The sequence below is a fragment of the Stigmatopora argus genome, chromosome 8 (assembly GCF_051989625.1).
Source record: "Stigmatopora argus isolate UIUO_Sarg chromosome 8, RoL_Sarg_1.0, whole genome shotgun sequence".
NCBI lineage: Eukaryota > Metazoa > Chordata > Actinopteri > Syngnathiformes > Syngnathidae > Stigmatopora > Stigmatopora argus.
Genome location: NC_135394.1, coordinates 10814362 through 10834758, shown reverse-complemented (window position 1 = coordinate 10834758; position 20397 = coordinate 10814362). Strand labels below are relative to the sequence as shown.

General features: G+C 42.2%; 3 protein-coding genes across 3 annotated transcripts; all 3 read left to right on the top strand.

Annotated features, from left to right (window-relative positions):
- Positions 1-39: 39 nt before the first annotated feature.
- Positions 40-4672, top strand: tmem161a (transmembrane protein 161A). Its single transcript, XM_077607105.1, has 11 exons — positions 40-184; positions 611-714; positions 795-878; positions 1318-1409; positions 1505-1661; positions 1756-1971; positions 2331-2474; positions 2551-2664; positions 2741-2915; positions 2977-3073; positions 3201-4672. The coding sequence occupies exons 1-11, from the start codon at positions 182-184 to the stop codon at positions 3506-3508; spliced, it is 1494 nt and encodes a 497-aa protein (XP_077463231.1). The 5' UTR covers positions 40-181; the 3' UTR covers positions 3509-4672.
- A 364-nt stretch (positions 4673-5036) lies between these two features.
- On the top strand, positions 5037-12702 carry malt2 (MALT paracaspase 2). Its single transcript, XM_077606909.1, has 18 exons — positions 5037-5180; positions 5427-5578; positions 6248-6414; positions 6581-6711; positions 6786-6945; positions 7290-7477; positions 8158-8254; positions 8343-8393; positions 8645-8731; positions 9101-9304; positions 9388-9565; positions 9642-9716; positions 9783-9910; positions 10283-10432; positions 10510-10564; positions 10645-10747; positions 11610-11747; positions 11839-12702. The coding sequence occupies exons 2-18, from the start codon at positions 5442-5444 to the stop codon at positions 12055-12057; spliced, it is 2268 nt and encodes a 755-aa protein (XP_077463035.1). The 5' UTR covers positions 5037-5180; positions 5427-5441; the 3' UTR covers positions 12058-12702.
- Positions 12703-12752: 50 nt separating this feature from the next.
- On the top strand, positions 12753-19213 carry safb (scaffold attachment factor B). The gene is made up of 20 exons (XM_077606908.1): positions 12753-13026; positions 13280-13373; positions 13811-13872; positions 13961-14155; positions 14234-14290; positions 14407-14440; positions 15164-15545; positions 15870-15913; positions 15987-16096; positions 16288-16437; positions 16531-16619; positions 16732-16769; positions 16841-16917; positions 16980-17122; positions 17197-17299; positions 17587-17774; positions 17832-17994; positions 18084-18148; positions 18542-18628; positions 18713-19213. Exons 1-20 carry the CDS (start codon positions 12880-12882, stop codon positions 18807-18809), a joined length of 2325 nt encoding a protein of 774 aa, XP_077463034.1. The 5' UTR covers positions 12753-12879; the 3' UTR covers positions 18810-19213.
- Positions 19214-20397: the final 1184 nt, after the last annotated feature.

The following is a 20397-nucleotide window of genomic DNA, read 5'->3' as shown; positions in this document are numbered from 1 at the left end:
GAGCAATTCCCCCGCCATCCTTTACGGGGCAGCAACATCTCTCAATCTCCCAACGAGCCTGCTTGTTATGTCCCAACATCCGAAGAAGAAGTTACACATGTCCCTTCTTGAGCTGTTTTCGCCGCACGCAAAGTCTCTGCTGCCCTTTGTCGCTACGAGCACATAATTCGGACAAAACAAGATGGTAATGATCTTTTATACGCACTACACAAACAACCGGTACGTTATACAATGAAATCGTTACCCCGCAAAATTGGTCTTGCTAGTGCTAACTAGCTAACCGCGTCCGATATCACTGACAGGTGCATAAGTTTGACTAAATTTAGCATAGTAAGCCATTTGCCTGCTACATTCATTAACTCTTGGTTTATAACACGAGTTTTTCCCTTTTCGTTACATGGTGTGTGACGTATTGCTGGGCGTGATGGATTTTGGTTTGGGTTGCATCTATTAGTTTCCCATGAAACATGCAAATACCCTTTTGGTCCTGTCTTAAACTTCTAAATGTTACTTTGTGTTCCACGAGGCGGCGCTGTCGACCATTGGGCGTTGTATCCTAGAAATTTGATGGCTGGACATTGACTCCATTTCAAATTTGATATCTGACTAGGCACTGATGGGAATCCAAGTGGTGGTCAGTTTGCTGGCCGCCAGCATCATGCAGAGGATGGCACCGCATTGCTCTTTTGCACGCTGGCTTCTCTGTAATGGCAGGTGAGGCACACATATGCCACTTTCCCATGCAAAAGCAAATCTCACCATTTCTTTGGTCTATTTCTTGTTATTTCTTCCAGCTTATTCCGGTTCAAGCACCCGTCAGAAGGGGAGCTGTGTGCTCTGGCTGGGAAACAAATGCCCAAAACAAATAGGAGAGACAGGTGGGACAGCAAAAAAATGCAGTGCCTGACAAGGAACATCATGTGTTGCGGCTTCCAATTGTCAATATACCATCTAGTCCTGCACAAAAGACTGTAAAAATGATTTTATTGTTTTTTGCAAAACATAATGAAAAATGCCTAAAAAGTATTAACTCATGTAATGTTGAGTTGATACAAAGGGTGTTATAATTAATGATTTCATTGAAAAAAAATTACTCGTTCGCATAGAAAATCAGATACGTTTTTTTGTAAAGATGTTAGGATGGACTTATTATTCACTTTAAAGTCAATAGAAAAAAATATTGACGTAATCTACGAAGCATTTCTCATTCTGTTGAGTCCTCTTCCTCGGTAAGGTCAATCTAATAAAAATTCAATGCTGCATTTGTGTTTTTTTACACAGTAAATTTGAGAACATATTGGTGTTTTTTTTTCTCAGGAGACAAAATGGAGAAAACAAGCCTCTAACCGTGCCCAAAGACATTGACCTTCACCTAGAGAAAGCTCCAGTCAATCCCATGGATGCACTCGGTGAGCTGAACATTTCTTAACACTGCATTGAGCCACGTACACGCAAGTAACACTCACCACTTACCTTAACTTATCCTTTTCTTACTCGCCCCCAGTGCTACGCTTCTTCTTGGAGTACCAGTGGCTGATAGACTTTGCTGTCTACACAACAGCTGTCTTCCTTTTCACTGAGTGTTACTACTCTGTGATGGATGCCAGCAAGGAAGTTAACCTTGGTGCCATCTGGTGTGTCCTGACTGTTCTCTTCAGCCTGTATCCTTTATTTGGAGAAGCTAAAACAATGACAAAACTATGTTGAGGCTCATGATGAGACAAGCTTTATTTTATTTTAACACAAAACCTCCAGCAAAGTACTCCACACCCTAATGAGCCACTACTTCCGCTCAGAAGAGGGTGGCGAGCGTTCCGTGTGCCTCGCATTCGGCTTCCTGTGCCTATTGGTCGCCATGCTTGTACTGGTGGTCCGAGAGGACTACCTAGAGTTTGGCTTGGAGTCGGGCTTCTCCAGTCTCTTTGACAACATGGAGGTGTTCGCCAAACAGCAGGGATACGCCGACTGGTCGTAAGTTGACTCGTAGGTCCAGCAGTGAGCATTCACTGTATCAGTGAGCAATAATGTTTACACTAAAACAAGGGTCTCAAACTGAGTTTACATTTTTGAATGCGTTTTATTTGAACCTGGCGTCACTTTGGAATTACACTGCAACAAATTAAAAAATATATAATGGCTATTTTTTTACAAATACTGGTAATAAATGTCATTAGGCTGAATTATTAAAGCTTCTACTGTAAGTGAATAACAAAAAAAGTAAGCCCAGTAAACTAATGGCGTGGGCCGGAAAACACTGTCCCGTGGGCCTCATCGGTTTCCCGAGCCGCAGTTTGAGATACGAACTAAGCACTCCTTATGTTTGCATCAAGGGTTCCCGTCACCAAGCTGACCGTAAAGCTTGGGCTAGCCGCGTTCTGCGCATACGTCGGAGCCCTGATGGCCTTCCCTGGACTGCGTTTGGCTCAAACTCACCTGGACGCCGTGCAGATGAACTCGGACCGTCCGCTCATCCAGTGCGTGCCGATTCCATTAACTAAAATGTCTGGTGGTATCTCAACACAATGCTGATTTAACCACCGTCTCCCGTAGGATTCTCCTGCACATGAGCTTCCTTTCTCCCGTGGTCATATTGATCCTGTGGGTCAAACCCTTGGCCAGGGACTTCCTCGCCAACGCACCTCTGGGGAAAACCTCTGTCACGCTGTGAGCTCATACAACATCATCCTCAAAAGCAAATATAGTGGCTTGCGGACAATCTCTGAATCTATACATCTGCCAGGGTGTCCAGCGACGCCTTTGACAGCATGCGGCTGTGGACCGTGGTGGCTCTGTGCGTCCTGAGGCTGGCGTTAACCCGCTACCATCTGCAGGCCTACCTCAATCTGGCCCAGAAATGGGTGGAGCAGATGAAGAAGGAAGCCGGACGAATTGCCGCCATTGACATTCAGAGGAAGGTCAGGCCAAAATCCTGAGCCGGAAATAAACCAGTGATTCAAATTGAATTTGTCTCTCCAGGTCACGCGCGTGTTTTGCTACCTGAGTGTCATCACTCTTCAGTATGTGGTGCCGGTTCTTCTCATCCTGTTTTCCACGCTAGCCCTCAAGGGATTAGGTCAGTCATTGTACCGTCCACGTGCCTGTCCATTCTGGTCAAGAAGAAAATAATAGTCAGCTGGGATAGGCTCCAGCACCCCCCGCAAGAAAATGAGATGAGATGAGTTTTTTTCCTTCTCTTTCAGGAGGGTTCTCTTGGAGCGGAGCAGGTGCCAATGAAACCCCCGGCGTGACGCCCCCCTCGCTGATGCCCACGTCAGCGCCAGCCGTCCAAAGCACTTTTGACGAAGACGAGGACTCGATGGACGACGCGGAAGAGGACATCCAGGTCACGGTGGCCCGCCTGTCAGAGATGCTGTCGGCACTGCACTCCGTCCTCACGCCGCTCTTCTTCAGGGGTTTCTTCGCCTTCTTCACTTGGTGGGTAGCGGCCTGCCAGGTGATCAGCTCACTTTTCGGCGTCTACTTCCATCAGTATCTCATGCACAACTAGGACAACACACAAGCTACGTTGAGCTTTTGGACGCTCCAGAAACATTGACCAGACCAGAGCAGGATTCTGGTATGTTGGCAAAACATTGAGTGAAAATTGAGACCTCTTCCACAAATGTATGCAACATTTCAGAGTTAAGCCCACTGCTTTAAATGCTGCTTTCTACTTTTGACTGGCTGCAGTACTTTGAGGAAAAGTAAAACAGGATATGTGACGCCTCAAAACACATCCAAATGGTAACAAAGAATTAGATGTGCCAGGGTGAGTAGCCAAGTTATTATTATTTATTTTTTTCTTTAACCACGAGTCTGCTTCAATTGACTTAGTGGACTTAGCGATTACCGGAAAGTCGCCATAGGAAAACAAAATTACTCTACAAATCATACTATTACAGGGATTAAAGTCCTATTTAGGGGAAAAAGACACAGTTGTTAAAAACTTGGTTTATAGTATTGACCCGTTTTTCGCAATTTTTTTTAACACTATGGAAATATAGTACATTTTTCCTTGACATAGTTGCATGGTATAGGCGATTTTGCTTTTTTGAGATGTATTGTTTGCCAAAAATGTCAAAGGTTTAGCTTACTGCTGATTAGTAACTTTGTTGGGGCGATATAGCACCGAGTGTGTATTATGGCACGGATTTGGGTCATTAAGAAACTGATTTCAAGAGTGCTATTTTTGTTTTACTTTCATTTGTATGAGTGAGATTGAATTTTGTTTTTGTCTATCTATTCGCCCGCCGTCCCAGAATTCCCAAGTGCCTAAATGCTCAGGGATTTTTAAACAGAACCTCCATTTTTAATGTTTGTTTGCGTTGTTTCACAAAGTATCTTGTCAAAAGATTGAAAGACTTGCAAGATCCGTTATTAGATTATCTGATTTATTAAGAAAACATGTTAATTTATTTGTCATCATTAAGATAACCTTTGACAAACGGGAATGTACCATTTGTTCATAGTGGATTTGCTTTTGTTTAGGATTTAAATATGCTCCAGTTTTTTTGGTTGTTGTTTTTTTAAGATTAGATTTTTGCATGGTCTGAATTGAATTTAAATACTGTGAAGTAAACCTGAATTATCTTGTGAGAATTTTGGACTGCATGGTTTGTTTTTTGTTTACACTGTATGCTATATATGTGTTGTATTAAAAATATGTTTTTAATTCCAGTTTCATTTTTAACAACTGTCAGTTTGCACAATCTGAGAAGGAAAAATGTAAAAAAAAACTGAACTAGGATCACTTGTTTGAAACACACTACTCACTCAGTCATTACCAAGTGTTAATACGTACATGTACTACTCATTGGCTCCCTCTACTGGTACTGAATTGCCATCGAGTTGTTACTTTTCTCATTATACTAATATAGCTCAACGTTATAACTTCCAATATAAATTGGAGTGTTTTCTGTAGTTGTATCAGGAATTTAAACATAATTTATTTTTTTCAATGTAGATTAGTGAGTTGAATCATGGCCAAATGTCCATCACCCGTAGTTTGGTTGCCATAACAACATGTGCGAACTCGCCCTCATAGTTGCAATGAGGAACCGAGATTATTATCTGAGGAACGTGATGCACTTTTCAACCCTCCGGGTGTTTAAATGACTCCCAGAACTCCTCGCACAATTAAAGTATAAGTCCTTTTTTGGATTCCACCGTCGAGTCACTTGGTAAGTTTTAAACGAGTTGAGTCACATTAACGCGGTTGGCAGAAGTGTGCGTTCGGAGTGGCGTTGTTAATATAGGTTCACATGGGATTTAAATTTTATTTTGACACCAGTATTTTTTTGGGCATCTTAAATTTCACTTCCTTTATTGAATGGAAATCCCCGAGCTAGTGGTGAACATATAAAGGAGATACTTTCTGTACAGCACTACGTACTACTTTTCTCGTTACATGGTTTCCTTCTCTTTAGCGCAAAGAAGAAAAGATGGAGGGGGTTAACTACACTCTTGCTAATTTGGGCGAAGACGTGCTGGACAAGTTGGCCAAGATGTTGGACAACGCCACCTGCGGATGGAGGCAGCTGGCCCACGTTGTGTGTGAAGAGCCCAAATTTCGCTGCAGGTGGGCCAGGAACGCAACGTCATATTTGCCATTAAAACGTCGAATTATTTCAAATTTAAGGGTTACATTCGTGCTTGTATTGCGAACGGATGTTTTTTATGTTACTGCGGATGATGTAATTACAGTGTTGGGACAAAAGTGGACATTAGAATTGTTACCACACTTATATTGAGATGCGTAATCCGTGCTGGGAGCTATAAATGGACCGGCGTTATAACTTGTCGGCCATTTTGCATCAGTGCCACTCCATAGGCACAACATTATAGTCAACGAACTAGAAGTCATGTACTTTGAAATAGCTATAAATAATTCACTATTCAAACTGCCTGGTTTTTCATTAACAAAGAAAAAGGCAGTAAACTAGCTGCTTACTTAAAAATAATTATTTATTTTCAACATTCAGCCTGAATCATAGCCACGTTAATACGGTTTGTTATAAACCAGAATATTTTAGGGGAGAAAATAACTCACAAATGCAAGTTATGATGACCCAAGTTATCATAATTCATTTTATCAAGGTAACTTCATTCACCAGATGATTTACGGATACTCAAAATTGAAAGTTACTGACGAAAACTTGAAACTTTTCTAGTCTGACTGCTCGACACTTGTCATCATAAACACTACGCTAAATTGGCAAATGTAACAAACTGAGTCTCCCTCCTGCAGTGAAAAGGATGTGACCAACTGCTCACTCCAGGTGCTGACTGTCACAGGAAGCCCAGGTCGCTGTTTTCTGGATCTGCTGGTCGATCAATCCTGCTCTCTGCTTTTTCTGCTCCAGTGTTTAAAAAAGATTGACCACCAGGAAGCCATACACCTCCTCACAATGACAGGTAGGCTTTATTCTGGCCTGAGTGTTAGGATGTCCAATTCCATAAAAGATGAATGTTTTGTGGCATTTAGTAACGAATGTAAAATCGCCACATCAACATTGTCTGAGTTTCTACTTCTGCAAATAATATTTACTATATTATGACCTTTTTTTGTCGTGTACAACAGTAACAGGACAAATCCAGGTCACAGTACAGCCTAACTCCCAATGGGCCCCAATGGGCGGCAGGCTGATGTTGACATGTCGGGCTTCTGGGCCCCCTGGATTATGTTACCAGTGGTTCAAAGGCAAAGATGAGGTGGGTATTGTTATCAGTAACAATGGAATGTAGACTGCAGATCAAATCCTGAATTTTGTGTTCCTTTGTGTTAGATTTTGGAAGCGACTGCACGCACCCCTGACCTTATTATGCGTGTTTTGGGGCCCGAGCACCAAGGTAGCTACATCTGTAGGGTCAACCACGGTGACAACTGTGTCTTCTCCCAGTGGGCTCAGGTGCGCCTGGTTCAAACTTCGGCCAGCGCCAGTCCAGGTACGACACTTCTAGACTTCCTTTATCCTTTCATTTTCTGCCGCACTCAAAGTGTTCAAACCTGAAAAGGAGCCATGTTGAGATTTATCCATTAGATTTGGTGAAGGAATCACATTTTTTTCTCCTTCAGGTTTAAGGAAATTCAATGCCATAAAATCCTAGAAAAATATTAAAGTGATGATTCCTGTTTTGATATTTTATGGAAAATTTGCCCCACCACCCTACCACATCTCGCATCTGATTTCTGGAATCAGTACATTTCTCTCAAAAGTGGGCAACTTTGATATGGTTTTTCAAGATGTTTTCTTAATGTTAGCAGTAGTTGTGAAATGTTTTCATCCCAGGTTGTAGCAGCCGGATGCTTTCTGGCTCATCTAGTGTGGTGCGTATCATCTACCAACCTCAGTCCCAAGCAGCATCTGAGGGTGACGCCTTGCTTTTAGAGTGCACTGCCATCGCCAACCCTCCTGCCCAGTACCAGTGGTACCACAACTCAATTTTAATGCCACAAAACAAGGGACGTCTACTCAAAGTAAGTCAAACTGTCTTATCACTGCAAAAATCTGTGAAACTTTAAAATGTTTACTTCAAGTTTTTGGTCAATTTAGGAAACCAGTTATTCATACCATCATGAAATATATACCACCTCTCACCACACCCGCCTGCCCCTACACAACTCCATAAATATTTTTCTAGATCCACCCCTCCCTACAAATAAATTAATGATATAGAACACCTGTGTCAAAGTGGCGGCCCGGGGGCCAAATCTGGCCCGCCGCATCATTTTGTGTGGCCCGGGAAAGTAAATCATGAGTCCCGAATTTCTGTTTTAGGATCAAATTAAAATGAAGAGTATAGATTTATATTACATTTCCTGATTTTCCCCCTTTTAAATCAATAATTGTAATTTTTTTAATCATTTTTTTGTGTTTTAGTTCAAAAATCATTTTATAAAATCTAAAAATATATTAAAAAAGCTAAAATAAACATTGTTTTAGATCTATAAAAACTGAATATTCAGGGCTTTTAATCCAGTTCTTTTAATCCATTTATTTAAAAAAAACAAAATATTCTATCTAAAATGGTCCGGCCCACATGAAATCGAGTTGACGTTAATGTGGCCCGCGAACCAACCCGAGTCTGACACCTCTGATATAGAACATTTAATTCTTCATTATAATGAAATGTTAATTGATGTTTCTGATCTTCCAGATCCCATGTGTGACCACAGCACACAGAGGGCAGTACAGATGTAAAGTGTACAACTTGTATCATGAAGTTTGGAGTGACCCAGCTACCGTCAGCATCGGTGAAACATGATTCATTTGATTTGAAATTTGTTTTTTTGGTTATCTTTTTTGTGTATTCCTAATGTCATGTTTTCCCTTTACATTTAGGCCCATCCTCCATCACCGGGCCCTCCTGGGTAGAAGTTGACGGCAGCCTGGGTATTCCTTTAATAATGGAGACGGGAACAAATATGTTGTCTGTTTGTTCATTTATACATCACTTATTACTTCTTTTTTTGTGTAAACATTATAAGAAAAGCAAACAAATCTGCTTGATATTAGTTGTGGGTCATTTGATTATTGGCATTCATATTTAACATTAGCTTATTCTGTACTTGCTTAGCTTGGGTTTTCTCAGGACACCTTTATTTTGTTCTAAAACGCTTACAAACTTTTTTTTCTGTTCACAGAATTTGAGGAAGTGCACAGTCCTGTCATAAACGCGGAAGTACATCCACAGATGACTAATCCAATTCCGTTATCAAAACAGTTCCATGGTAATGTCCATATTCTCCTTTTAATAAATCACAGCATAGACAAGAAAGTGTACACTGTATTTTTTGGACTCTAAGTCGCACTTGAGAAAAAGATGCACCATCCCAAAAAATGTGCACTGAAGAAGAAAAAAACATTAGTCAGAATATGTAGGGCAATAGGCTAAATAGGTGTCGGTTAAAGTAACATAGTCTCGGTTATTCAGATAACTTTAAGCCTAAACAACACAAAATCATTTGTTTCACATACTCTGGATCTCAATTATGATAACTACAGGTTACATATAATTTTTTGGCCAAGTGTAACTATGAAAAAAGGGTGATTTAAAGTGCGGATTGTACGGAAATTCAAGTGACATTTTTCCTCTGCAGCCACAGACAAGGTAGCACTTTTGATCGGCAACATGAACTACCGCTACCACTCTCATCTCTGCGCTCCGATGGCGGACGTCCACGAGTTGAGCAACATTCTCAGGCAAATGGACTTTAAGGTGGTCTCTCTGCTAGACCTCAACTGGCCCGAAATGCACAGCGCCGTCACCGAGTTTCTGCTGCTCCTTGGGAAAGGAGTTTATGGTTGGTTGGTTTGTTTTCAGCTCATTTTAGCTTCAAAACATGTTCCGTCTCCAACTTGCGTCTCTATCCGTCTTCTCACAAAGGCTTGCTCTACTTTGCCGGTCACGGATACGAGAACTACGGCAACAGTTTCATGGTCCCCATCGATGCGCCTGCCTCATACAAGTCGGAGCACTGCTTTTGCGTCCAAAACATATTAACTAGAATGCAAGAGAAAGAGACCGGACTCAACGTGTTCCTGCTGGACATGTGCCGGAAAAGGTTTCCTCTGAAATTTCGACTGTCTTTTGTCTGCGTATTTGTGCTTCCATTTAAAAAAAAAAATGTATTGACTTAGAAACCCAAACGATGACGTTGTTGTCCAACCCAGTTTGTTGAAGGTGACAGCAAATATTGTCTTTGGATACGCCACGTAAGTTAAAGCAGAAATATCCATATCAACGTAGAACCATTTCTGAGTGACTTTTTTTTTATTTAGGTGTCTCGATGCTGAGGCCTACGAAGTGAAGAGAGAAGATGTTTCTAACGGGGTTTTCATAAGCTTCCTCAAGCAGCGGGTTCGCGAAGACGAGAAGGTCACCGTTATGCTGGACAGGGTGGCAGAAGGCATGTAAAACTGTGTTCCTTTTCTATGCCACGTCTTCTCATTGGGATCACTAGTCTTTTTTTCTTCAGAAAAGCAAATTACTTGTGCTACATCATCTTTTCAAAGTCTGAGTGATACTTTTTTAATGTTTAATGGCTTGAACGGATTGTAAATGGCAGCTAATGAGTTTAATGATCACCCCATATAGGATTAAAAACAAAGTAAAATGTAATATGGCTGCCGCCAAGCTTAATGAAGTTCATGTCTGAATTTTGAAGATGTTTCTCCATAATTTAATGGTTCCACTCCAAATTGTACCACTTCTGCACTTCACTATGCTCATATAGACCATCCCATAATATCTAACACTGTTTTTTTCATGCTCCAACCAGACATGGGTGGTTTTGAAATCACTCGTGAAAGGCAGGCTCTGGAACTCCGTAGTAATCTGTCCGAGCGCCGCTCCCTCACCGACCGTATTCAGACGTCGGACTGCACAGCGGCCCATTCGGCTCGTAACCTCCAATGGGCTGTTGCGCATGGTATTTCAATTCAAACCAATCAGTACAGTCTTACCACAGAAAATGTTTTGAAATGAGTCTAAAATGTGTCTTTACAGTCTTGCCAAAGAGCCTTTTCATCCAATTTGACTGTGGGGTCAAAGTCCAGCTTGGGTTTGTATTAAAGCAACAGATAATCAGTTATTTCCCCCCCAAAAAAAAATATTTAAAAAGAATCATACTCTGTTCTGTAGATTTGCTGCTGAATTCTCCAACATCATGGTCATATACACACGTATATTGGACAAGCCCAGAGAAATTTCATCATGCTCTGCTCAGCTTGCTGACTTTCCTGAGGTATGATCGCACACATGGCGTTGTTTACTTTTTTTCAGTATTGAATTTCATTTAAGATTAAAAGTAAGCCTGCTATGGTTAACTCATTGACTGCCATTCACAGTGCTAAACGTCCGTTCCATTTTGGCAGGGAGAGACCGGCAGCGAATTATTGCAAATTATTATATGTATATCAGCAATAAATTAATCGATAACTAACGGATTATCATCTATTTTGATAGTCAATTAAATGTCTTGAGACAATCCTCTTTTTTGAGCCTTGTAAATATTATTTTTTGAAATGTCCTTGTGCCCTGCGATTGGCTGGCCACCTTTTCTGGTGCCCATAATAGGCTCCAGCACCCCCCTCGCGCAGTGCTGGTTAATTAATTCCAGACTTATTGTTGCCTGTTGCTTTCACGTTAGCCAGGATGTGGTTATTAGGTCTTTGGGCCGATAAGACATTTGGCGAGCGAGTCAGGCGGTCACAGTTCATTTGAACTTATTTAACCCAATATACATTTCCAGGTAAAATGTCAAACCCAGATTTTTCCATTTACTTTGATTTGCTTTGTACTTTTTGCTTTGTTGTTGTGCACCCTTTGCGACTGTACTGTCTAACTTATAACTATACCTTTTCTTGCTACTGTCAGAATGAAATTTCCCGAATACGGGATGACTAAAGTTATCGAATCCAATCCAATAATACAATTGTAAATATTGTGCTTTATATGAGCCGATTAGCTATAAAATGATCAAAGGGGATTGGTCGACTATGAAAATATTTTTGTGGATGGAGCCCTAGTCTAATGGAATGTAGAGATTTATTTGTGAAATAATGTGCAGAAATACACTAATGGTGCATGTTGTTTTCTCATGACAGGATGTGGATATCGACCTAAAGAAGAGCAATCAGGAATCTCTGCTTGACGCTGGAAGTTTAATGTTAATCAAGGAACAGCTTGCTTCACCTGAACTTCCCAGTCTGTATACTCGCATATGCAGCCTGCAGAGACTCAAGGTACACTCTTGTTTTTGTTTCTTTTTTATATAATCAACTCTTGTAGCCTAATGAATGTCTTTAATGGGTTCAAATCGGACATGTCTTACAGAAGGAGCTCACGTTCGCCGTTTGTCTCCGTTACATTTACGCCAACATGGAGGAGGAAGTGGAGGAAAGGCAAGTGGTTACTGTCGGGAAACCGCTGGTTTCCAAACTGAACCTCCACCAAAAGCGACAAAACTCAGACTCGTCAACTCTCAGCATGGATTCATGTACGATTTCTGAGGTTTCCTTCTCTGAGGACTTTGCGCCATCGTCCTCCAACTAATCACACACACTAAAAATGTCAAATTTTTATGTATCTAACTTATAGACTACCAAGTATTTTGCCACCACTCGCTTTAATTTTATAATGAATCACTTTTATAGTGTAAGTGAGTAAAGTAAAAGACTGATTACACATCAATATTTACTCTGGTTGGTGCTCATATTCCGCCAAGATATATTTTTTTTACAAAAAGTGTTTGTTCTCTGAAAAATATTTGTCCTTTGAAGGCAATTTTAAGTAAGACCCTTTTACCTGTGAACAAAATCATTTAAATGTATTTTTAAATTAATATTAAGTTGTTGTTTTTTACTGGTTATGAGACAATTGTTCCCAAAAAAACCCATAATTATATGTGGAAGTAGAAAAAAACAGGTATTGATGATACTTAAACTATGGAAGCACAAAATTTATCATTTCATCATATTCATCATTTTTTGTCTCTGTTGTTGAGAACATTCTGCATTCAAGTGTTAATAGTGATACAAAAAGTGTACTGTAAAGTAATACAGTATGTTATATTTTTTTCTGTCTCATTGTACAATATGGTATTGTCCCAGTGTAATTGATGTCCTGATCTATGTTATGTAAATTGGTTCATTTTTCGTTTTCTTTGAATTATAAAAGAAAAAACTGCAAAGAACAATAGGTTCTTTAATGTTCCTAAAGTCCTTGCACTGTGCGCATGCGCCGTAGCTTGCAGCTCCAGACAAACTGGCCCAGGGAACGACAGACTCCATTTTGAGCAATTTGCGCACGCCGCCGCGGTGCTGAAAACGCGCGTAGCCACAGTTGATTACTGGCTAAATTATACGGTTGGTAACGATGTCTGATCCATCTACTGATAATGATTTTCTAGCCGACGTTAAGAAACTATCCGAGCTGAGAGTTATTGATTTAAAGGCTGAGCTGAAGAAAAGAAACCTTGATACCACTGGCGTCAAGAGCCTGCTTTCGGAGCGCCTGCGAAAGGTCTTTTTTGTCATATTAATTACAAAATGAACCATGTCCGCAAATAAGCTTTGATCGTGTGGCGTAATTTGTATTTTCATGTGCACAAAAGCAATGAATAGAATCACGTGATAAAGCTCTGCTAGCATGGTAGTTGCTAACACGAGTTTAAAGAATGGAGCTAGCTGCTAGCATGTTGTCAAAGGGCCTTCGTTTTGGCCGCGTTTCTGATCTGCGCCGTCTTTGTATGCTTTTTTTATATTAATTTGCACAGGCAATCGAGGAAGAAGGCGGAAACCCTGACGCAATTGTTCTTTCATCAGAGTCGGTCCCGAAGAAATCGACGCCAAGACGTTCTTCTGCCAGAGGTAGCTTCACTTGAGCGAACATGCTAAGTTTTTGGTTCGAGCCCGAGCATAACTCAAAGTTGACTTTTTAGTCAGGCGCCAAGTTGTTGTTTTTTTAATGAAGAAAAAGTAATATTATATATCATTGAAATAAAAGCAGCTTCATAATGTGCACAGTTTGATTAATTTAATCTTGGCTGGACAGTTTTAGGAGTGGTAACCTTTAGGTACCTTATGAAGTGACAATCCAACCACTACAACGACAAAAAATGTTGCATCAACGCAAATATTTGTTTTTAAAAAGGTATCCATATCTGACTAGTATAGTTTAGAATAACTGCGTTTATACTGACTTGTATCATTAAAACAAAGCTTTTGTCAAATCTCTGATGTTTAACGTATCAAGTAAAATGGGGACTATAAAGGTTTTCCCCTAACAGTCGGAATTTCTTTTGCAGAATTGCAGGGGTATGATGAACACGAAGATAGCATTTTGGAAGATGAATCCCATGACGGTCATGTATGTGCTCTTCCCACCCGCCTGTCCACAAATGTCCTTTTGCGCTTGTGATGACATCAAGGTCTTAATATAACATTTTGCTCTCCAGGATGATCAGGAGAACATGCAGGACATGGATATCCTTGACATGAATGTTTTGGATGAGGCTGAAAATGAACATGGATTGCCAGACCAGGATGTGGATGACTTGGAGAATTTAATTGACGGTGATGACGATGCACAACTGGAGGATGATGATGATGACGATGATGTAACCATCGATTCTGAAGATGAAGCAAGACAGGTGAGAAAATGGGCTAACTAATGCTTTGCAGTTTGAATGCGGTCCACTTGATAACGTATTTACTCTTGTTTTTATCAGTTGGACGACTCGAGGGGTCTTGAAGATGAAGATATGTTGTGTTCGTCAATTTATGTGGTAAGTTTGTAGACCCAGCACTGTTCCCGTGACTCCAATGATTAGCACGTGGGATCACTGTGTTCGTGTATTTGACGGATCAACGCCTTATTTTGAAATGCGACTTGTGTTTTCAGACTGCAAATGCCGAGGAACTTCTGGCAGAAACAGGTAATGTAGATCAAGGATCTGAAGGGTTTTTGGTAGCCTTTAACTTGGAATGCAAACACTACCTTTTTTTATTTCAACGAGAAAGACAGAGAAGGAAAGAGAGAGAGACTGGAAGCTCAAAAGGGATTGCTGGATTTGTGCTGAAATTTGTTGAACCCAAATTGTTGAAGTAAAAACAAACTGGTCCAGTTACCGTTCTTTGATCCGCTTGAGGGTTTACACACTGATGCACGCTGACAGCAATCACATTGATGGCAATCGGGCTGAGCTTAGTGTTAGGGTGAGCTGTTGCAGGGTGCCTGCCGTGTTTCCAGATGGTGACCCGAAGATGTGAAGATCCTTTTAACGACAATGTCTCAAGCTCCTGTGAGGATATGAAAACTGTTGGACTTTGAAGTTTTGCACAAAGAACTCCGCCTAGCCAAGCAAAAGGACTCTTTATAAGCGTCGCGGCAACGTTCACACATTTCTTCTGCTATGGACACTCTGTTTTGGGTGAACTATACCACTGCCCGTGAGGCAAAAGACCCAGTATCCCCTTGTTTCCAACATGCTCGGTTGTTACCTTTTGGGGACCTTTTCCAGTCTCTCTGTAGGGTCTACGTCAGCACAGGCACTTGGTCATGAAGTTCCTAATCCAGGCCTTGCCACTTCCTCCTTAACCATTGCTGTGTTTGAGAAGTGTTTAAACTCTGTGCCATTCTGTTCCTGTTAAACCTGTAGAACATGACAAAGTAGCGGGGTCTTGTTTATCTGAGCCGCTTATCGAAGACCACCACCCGAGCTGTGAGACGAGCACCGATGAAGAACAGGCCCCTTCCGCCGGCGGTGAAGTCAATGTGTCAGGCGACGCGGAAAGTGACCGGGATGAAACGGAGCCCGCCGGGGATGCCGAGAAGTCCCCAGAAGAGACACCGGACAATGAAAAATGCTCGCAAGCTATTAGTGTAAGCGAACAGGACGTTGGGGTTGATACTGTTGGTTCAGAATTGGGGTCTAAGAAGGGGGATGAGGATGAACAGAAGACAGAAGACAATGCGACTGCAGATTCGGCCTCGGCTGGCAAAGAGTTGTCCTCTGTTGAGGGCGAAGATCAGAACAAGAGGTTTGTTGTTTTCTGTCTACTCCAAACCAAAACGGCTATCTCTCTTGCATTGGTTCTTTAGCGCTAGTAAGAATTGGACATTCTTTTCGAGGCGGTAAAACAATGCATTTGTCTTTCCTATCACTTCCTGTCCTTAAACATTCATGTCCATTATCCAATCAGTAACATGTTGGGGTTCCAGACCAAGTCCCGTTTACTCACCGTTAAGTACCTACTACCCACGATGGGTCGACGGGCATCACTTTTCGCTCTAAAGACATACAAGCTTGTCGCAGAAGTGTTTGCGGTTGTCCTCATTTGTCTTTGTTTTCACTTTGTCTCTAGTTCTGAAGACAAAGATCAAAAGGACATGTCAAAGGATGATATGGGTGAGTGAGTTAAAAACTATAGGTTATACGGGAACTAGTCTTCTTCTGGTTTATAGTTTTATATTTGTCTTAGGCTTAGCCAAAGCAAGTCCTGCTACTGGCAGCAGGAATTTGTGGGTCAGCGGGCTTGCGTCCACTACAAGGGCCACCGACCTTAAGACACTTTTCAGCAAGCATGGCAAGGTGAGTCAAATTGATTCCCATTACCAAGGAGGAATGAATTGATTTCTCATTAAACTATATATATATATATATATATATATATATATATATGTGAAGAAAAAAAATAGGCATATATACCTATTGAGTATGCTTGTCAATGATCTTATTTCTTTTAGTGGCAACTACTTAGTTGTGCTTCTGGTATCACACAGGTTGTTGGTGCCAAGGTGGTGACCAACGCCAAGAGCCCCGGAGCCCGTTGCTATGGCTTTGTCACCATGTCCTCCACGGACGAAGCCGCCAAATGCGTCAGCCACCTTCACCGCACGGAGCTGCACGGGAAGATGATCTCCGTTGAGCGGGTGTGTTGTATAATCACAGATCGAACCCCCAGCCCGTCAGGGTCTAAAATTTGAATACCCTGTATGAATGGAATCCTGGCGTTCATTTTGCAGGCAAAAAATGAGCCAGCGGGCAAGAAGCCAGCTGACAAAAACGATGCAAAGAATGCGGCCGGTGAGCGGAGACACTCCACCGACTCCAAGTAAGTTTGACTCCGCGCTTTTGTTCGTCTCGACACTGTTAGGTGACGTCATTACTGCTCTCCTTATCAGACCGTGCATTTTGACGACTGCTAACAAATTCATACTTTGCAGGTCTGGAAAGGAAGAGGGAGAAGGGAAGGATGGCAAGCGTGAGTGATAGCAATTTCTTTCACCCAATGACTCCGTTGTCAATGGTTCTCATGGGTTTTCGCCTTAACAGGGGACGAGAGGACCGTTGTCATGGACAAGTCCAAGGGCGAGCCTGTCATCAGCGTCAAATCCAAAAGCAAAGAGCGCGTAAGTGTTTCTGATGATAGAAACCCTTGAAAGGTGGGCTTCACTTGTCCTTGTCACACCAGAGCTCCAAGAGTGAGGACCGTAAATCGTCCAGCAAGGAGAGGAAGGACATCTTGTCCTTTGACCAGATCAAGGAGCAGCGCGAGCGAGAGAGGCAGAGGCAACGTGAGCGCGACGTGCGAGAGGTGGAGAGACGCCGATACAAGTGAGGGGGGCCACAAAAGCTGAATGTTGAGCCGCGCAACCCACAGCCATGTCAGCGAAATCTGTTTTTTACAGCGATCGCGGCGGGATGGACAATCGTTCGGAGCGCGAGCGAATCCGAGCATTCCGTGAGAAAGAGGAGCGGACTCATTTGATGAAGAGGAGACAGTTTCTGGAGGTGAGCTGGTCTTTGTCATGTGGGGCATGTTGCGGAAACTGAGGATGTTAATTGGATTGGCAATGTTCCTATGTTGTCTTTCTGTTACCTGGCTTGGTACTGCAGATGTAAATTAGCATCCTTGCTATGATCCGGCATTTTTTAATTTTTTTACATTACTAACTCTGCTCGACACCCAAAGCATTTTGACTAGGACCTTTGCAGCCAATGAGTGACCCCCTCCCTATAAAGGGTGATGGCGTGGTTTTTCTCCGTCATCCTAAAATCCCATTTACCTTTTTCCCTAGGCGGAGCGGGAGCGTCTGGACGCGGACCGCATGGAGCGACAGTACCTAGAGCGGGAAAGGATGCGCATCGAGTACGAGCGGCGGCGAGAGCAGGAGCGCATCATGAGGGAGCGCGAGGAGATCCGCAGGCAGCAAGACCAGCTGCGCTACGAACAGGACCGACGGCCCGTCAAGAGGCCTTACGAAATGTAAGGCAGGTTCGACCCATGCCGTTGGGGCTCCAATGACTCACTCCTCCCTCTCAGGAAGGACGACTGGCCCGAAAAGCGCATGAACTTGGACGACCGCTACGGTCGCACAGACTTTGCTGGCCGGCAGGAACGCTATCAAGACTTTGACCACAGGGAGCGAGGGCGCTACCAGGATGACATTAGGGGCGGCGGCCGTGGCATGGGCGGAGATGGTCCGGTAAGAATGGCAACCCGAAAGTAGTCGAGTATGTTAGGTGCCCTTTTCATTTGCATCCAGTAACCGTGTGAATTTTTTGGCACTCGCAGAATTTCAACGACAGACACGGCCGCGAGCCGTGGGCTGGCGGAGGCTATGACAAGCGCATGAACAGGTGAACGCAGTTTTTAGTTGGACTCCCAATTTGCAAGTAAACAAGTAGCATCTTGGGAAGGCTATTCCACTAATCAAGCAGCAATGCTGACTTTGTAATAACACGCCAGGGGTTCAGATATGGGACCTTCAAACTTCCATGCACATTCAGAAATTTTCTTTCGTGCCCCAGTTTAAAAAATACAATAAAATTAAGGCTTGTTTTAAAATGAGCACACAGACAACTAGGTATTCACATACAATAATCTTAAAATAAAATGTCAAATCAAGGAAGTTTAGCCAGTTTTTAACAACCTAAAAGCCTGGAATCCTGCTTGTTTATCAAAATAATGGTGTCATTTTTTTTTCATGGCCACAGTGCATTTCCTATTTGTAAAGTTGAGCTTTGTTACAGGGATGGTGGTCGAGACTGGGACTCTGGTCGAAAGATGGATGGTGACCGACCGTGGCAAGGCGTTGGGGGACGTGGCGGCATGGGCGGGTCAGCTGCTTGGAATCGTCACTCGTTTTAAGCCCTTGTTACAGTTAGATTGTTAAAAATGTTTGCTTTTGTTTGTGTTATTAGTCGTGGAGGCTTCGTGAACTCGTCCCAGTCTCTCTCAAACACGCTCAACCGACAAAACCAAATGCAGGGCGGCGGAGCCTTTAATCGTCGCTTCTGAAAAAGTCTTGGCATCCATAACGGAAGGATTTGACCATTTTTTTGTGCTTTTTTTTCCCGTCTGGTTTATTTTGCCTGACACAATTGTGATTTGTCCTAGTGCTCACTTGTGTGGTGAAAATGATATTTTATAGGCACATGGTTGATGGACCTAACCCTCACCAACATTTCATGGTCAGCTCAATGCGGTTGTGTTGCTTCAAAGCAGTCTTTTTTTTTCCCCGACTTTTTTTAATGCCTGTTGGAGAATTTAAATGACTTCCTGAAGAAATATTTTCTTAAAAGCATGGTACATCCAAACTGTAACTGTTCTAAGCCTTTTTTATTATTGTTTCAAACCCATATAATGTTTAAAAGTCATTTTTTGGCTATCTGTGACTTATAATAAAGGACAATGAACTGAAAGCTGTTTAACTTGGCCTTTCTTGGTTCATTACTGCTCTCAAAATAAGTAACAGTCAATTTTAAGTTATTTAAATATAGAACCTTTGTCCAAAGCATCACTGCTGTTGTCCTCACTGTCATTTCATGTTCACTAGGAGGCGCCCTTGGCTTACCATGGAACCAACCCCACGACTCTCATCTCGCTTTGGTCACAAAACGACGTTTTGAGGTCATCGCCCCATCACACACTGGTATTTAACCATACTATCTGCAAATAGAGTACACATACTGTAAGGACTCGATGTAATTTGACATGGCAAATGGTGTGTTAGGCCCCCAAATTGCACTGGGTAGGGAAAAAAATGTAAACGTAAACCAAATTGTAAGCCATCCTTTACCTCCAAGCATTCGTCTTTGTACTAAACTATCTCTACAATGCTCAATGTCAAGTAATGTTTGATATATTAAAAAATAATTTAAAAAAAATCTCAAATAGGAATTGGCCAGGAACAAAATGCTGAATAGAAATCAAGTGGAATGCGCAACATGAAGCCCTTTCCCCCAGACGTTACAGAACCGTCTTTCTAAACTGTTGAAATCAAATAGTTATGAAACCCCCCTCTGAGCTTTTGTCTGCATGGCTGACATCTTGTAAAATCCCAAGTAGATGAAATGCAAAGCTCAATAAGTGCATGCCATTCCACTTCTGGAACATGCAGTTAACGCGTCGGCTCCCTGTTGCGACGATAGACGTCCAATCCAATCAGGAGGGGAAAAATCAGCTCCTCACACTTCAAAAGGTTTGCTGTTAATGACACTAAAATATAATCCCCCACTACCAGGTCTTAAAGTTCAGTACATTAAGACACTGCTATGAAATCTATCTTAATGGCGCATAATTTCCTTTCTCCATCTGGCTTCAAGGCCTGTAAGATAGAAGAAATTACGACTCCAAGGTCTCGTCTCATGTTGTGTCTGAATGCTAGTGGCAATGAAACCCCCTCACCGCAAACAACAAACAAAAATAAGGTTTGCAAGTCCAGAAAAGAGAACATGACCTTGTATGTAGATCAGCTGGGGCAGGTCATGCACACACACTGTTAAGGCTTAAAGACAGATGACATAATTTCAAATGTCAGCAGAAAACGCAGAAACGTACAGATGTGAGCCAATACTGTATGCACATGTGCCGAATTATACGAGGG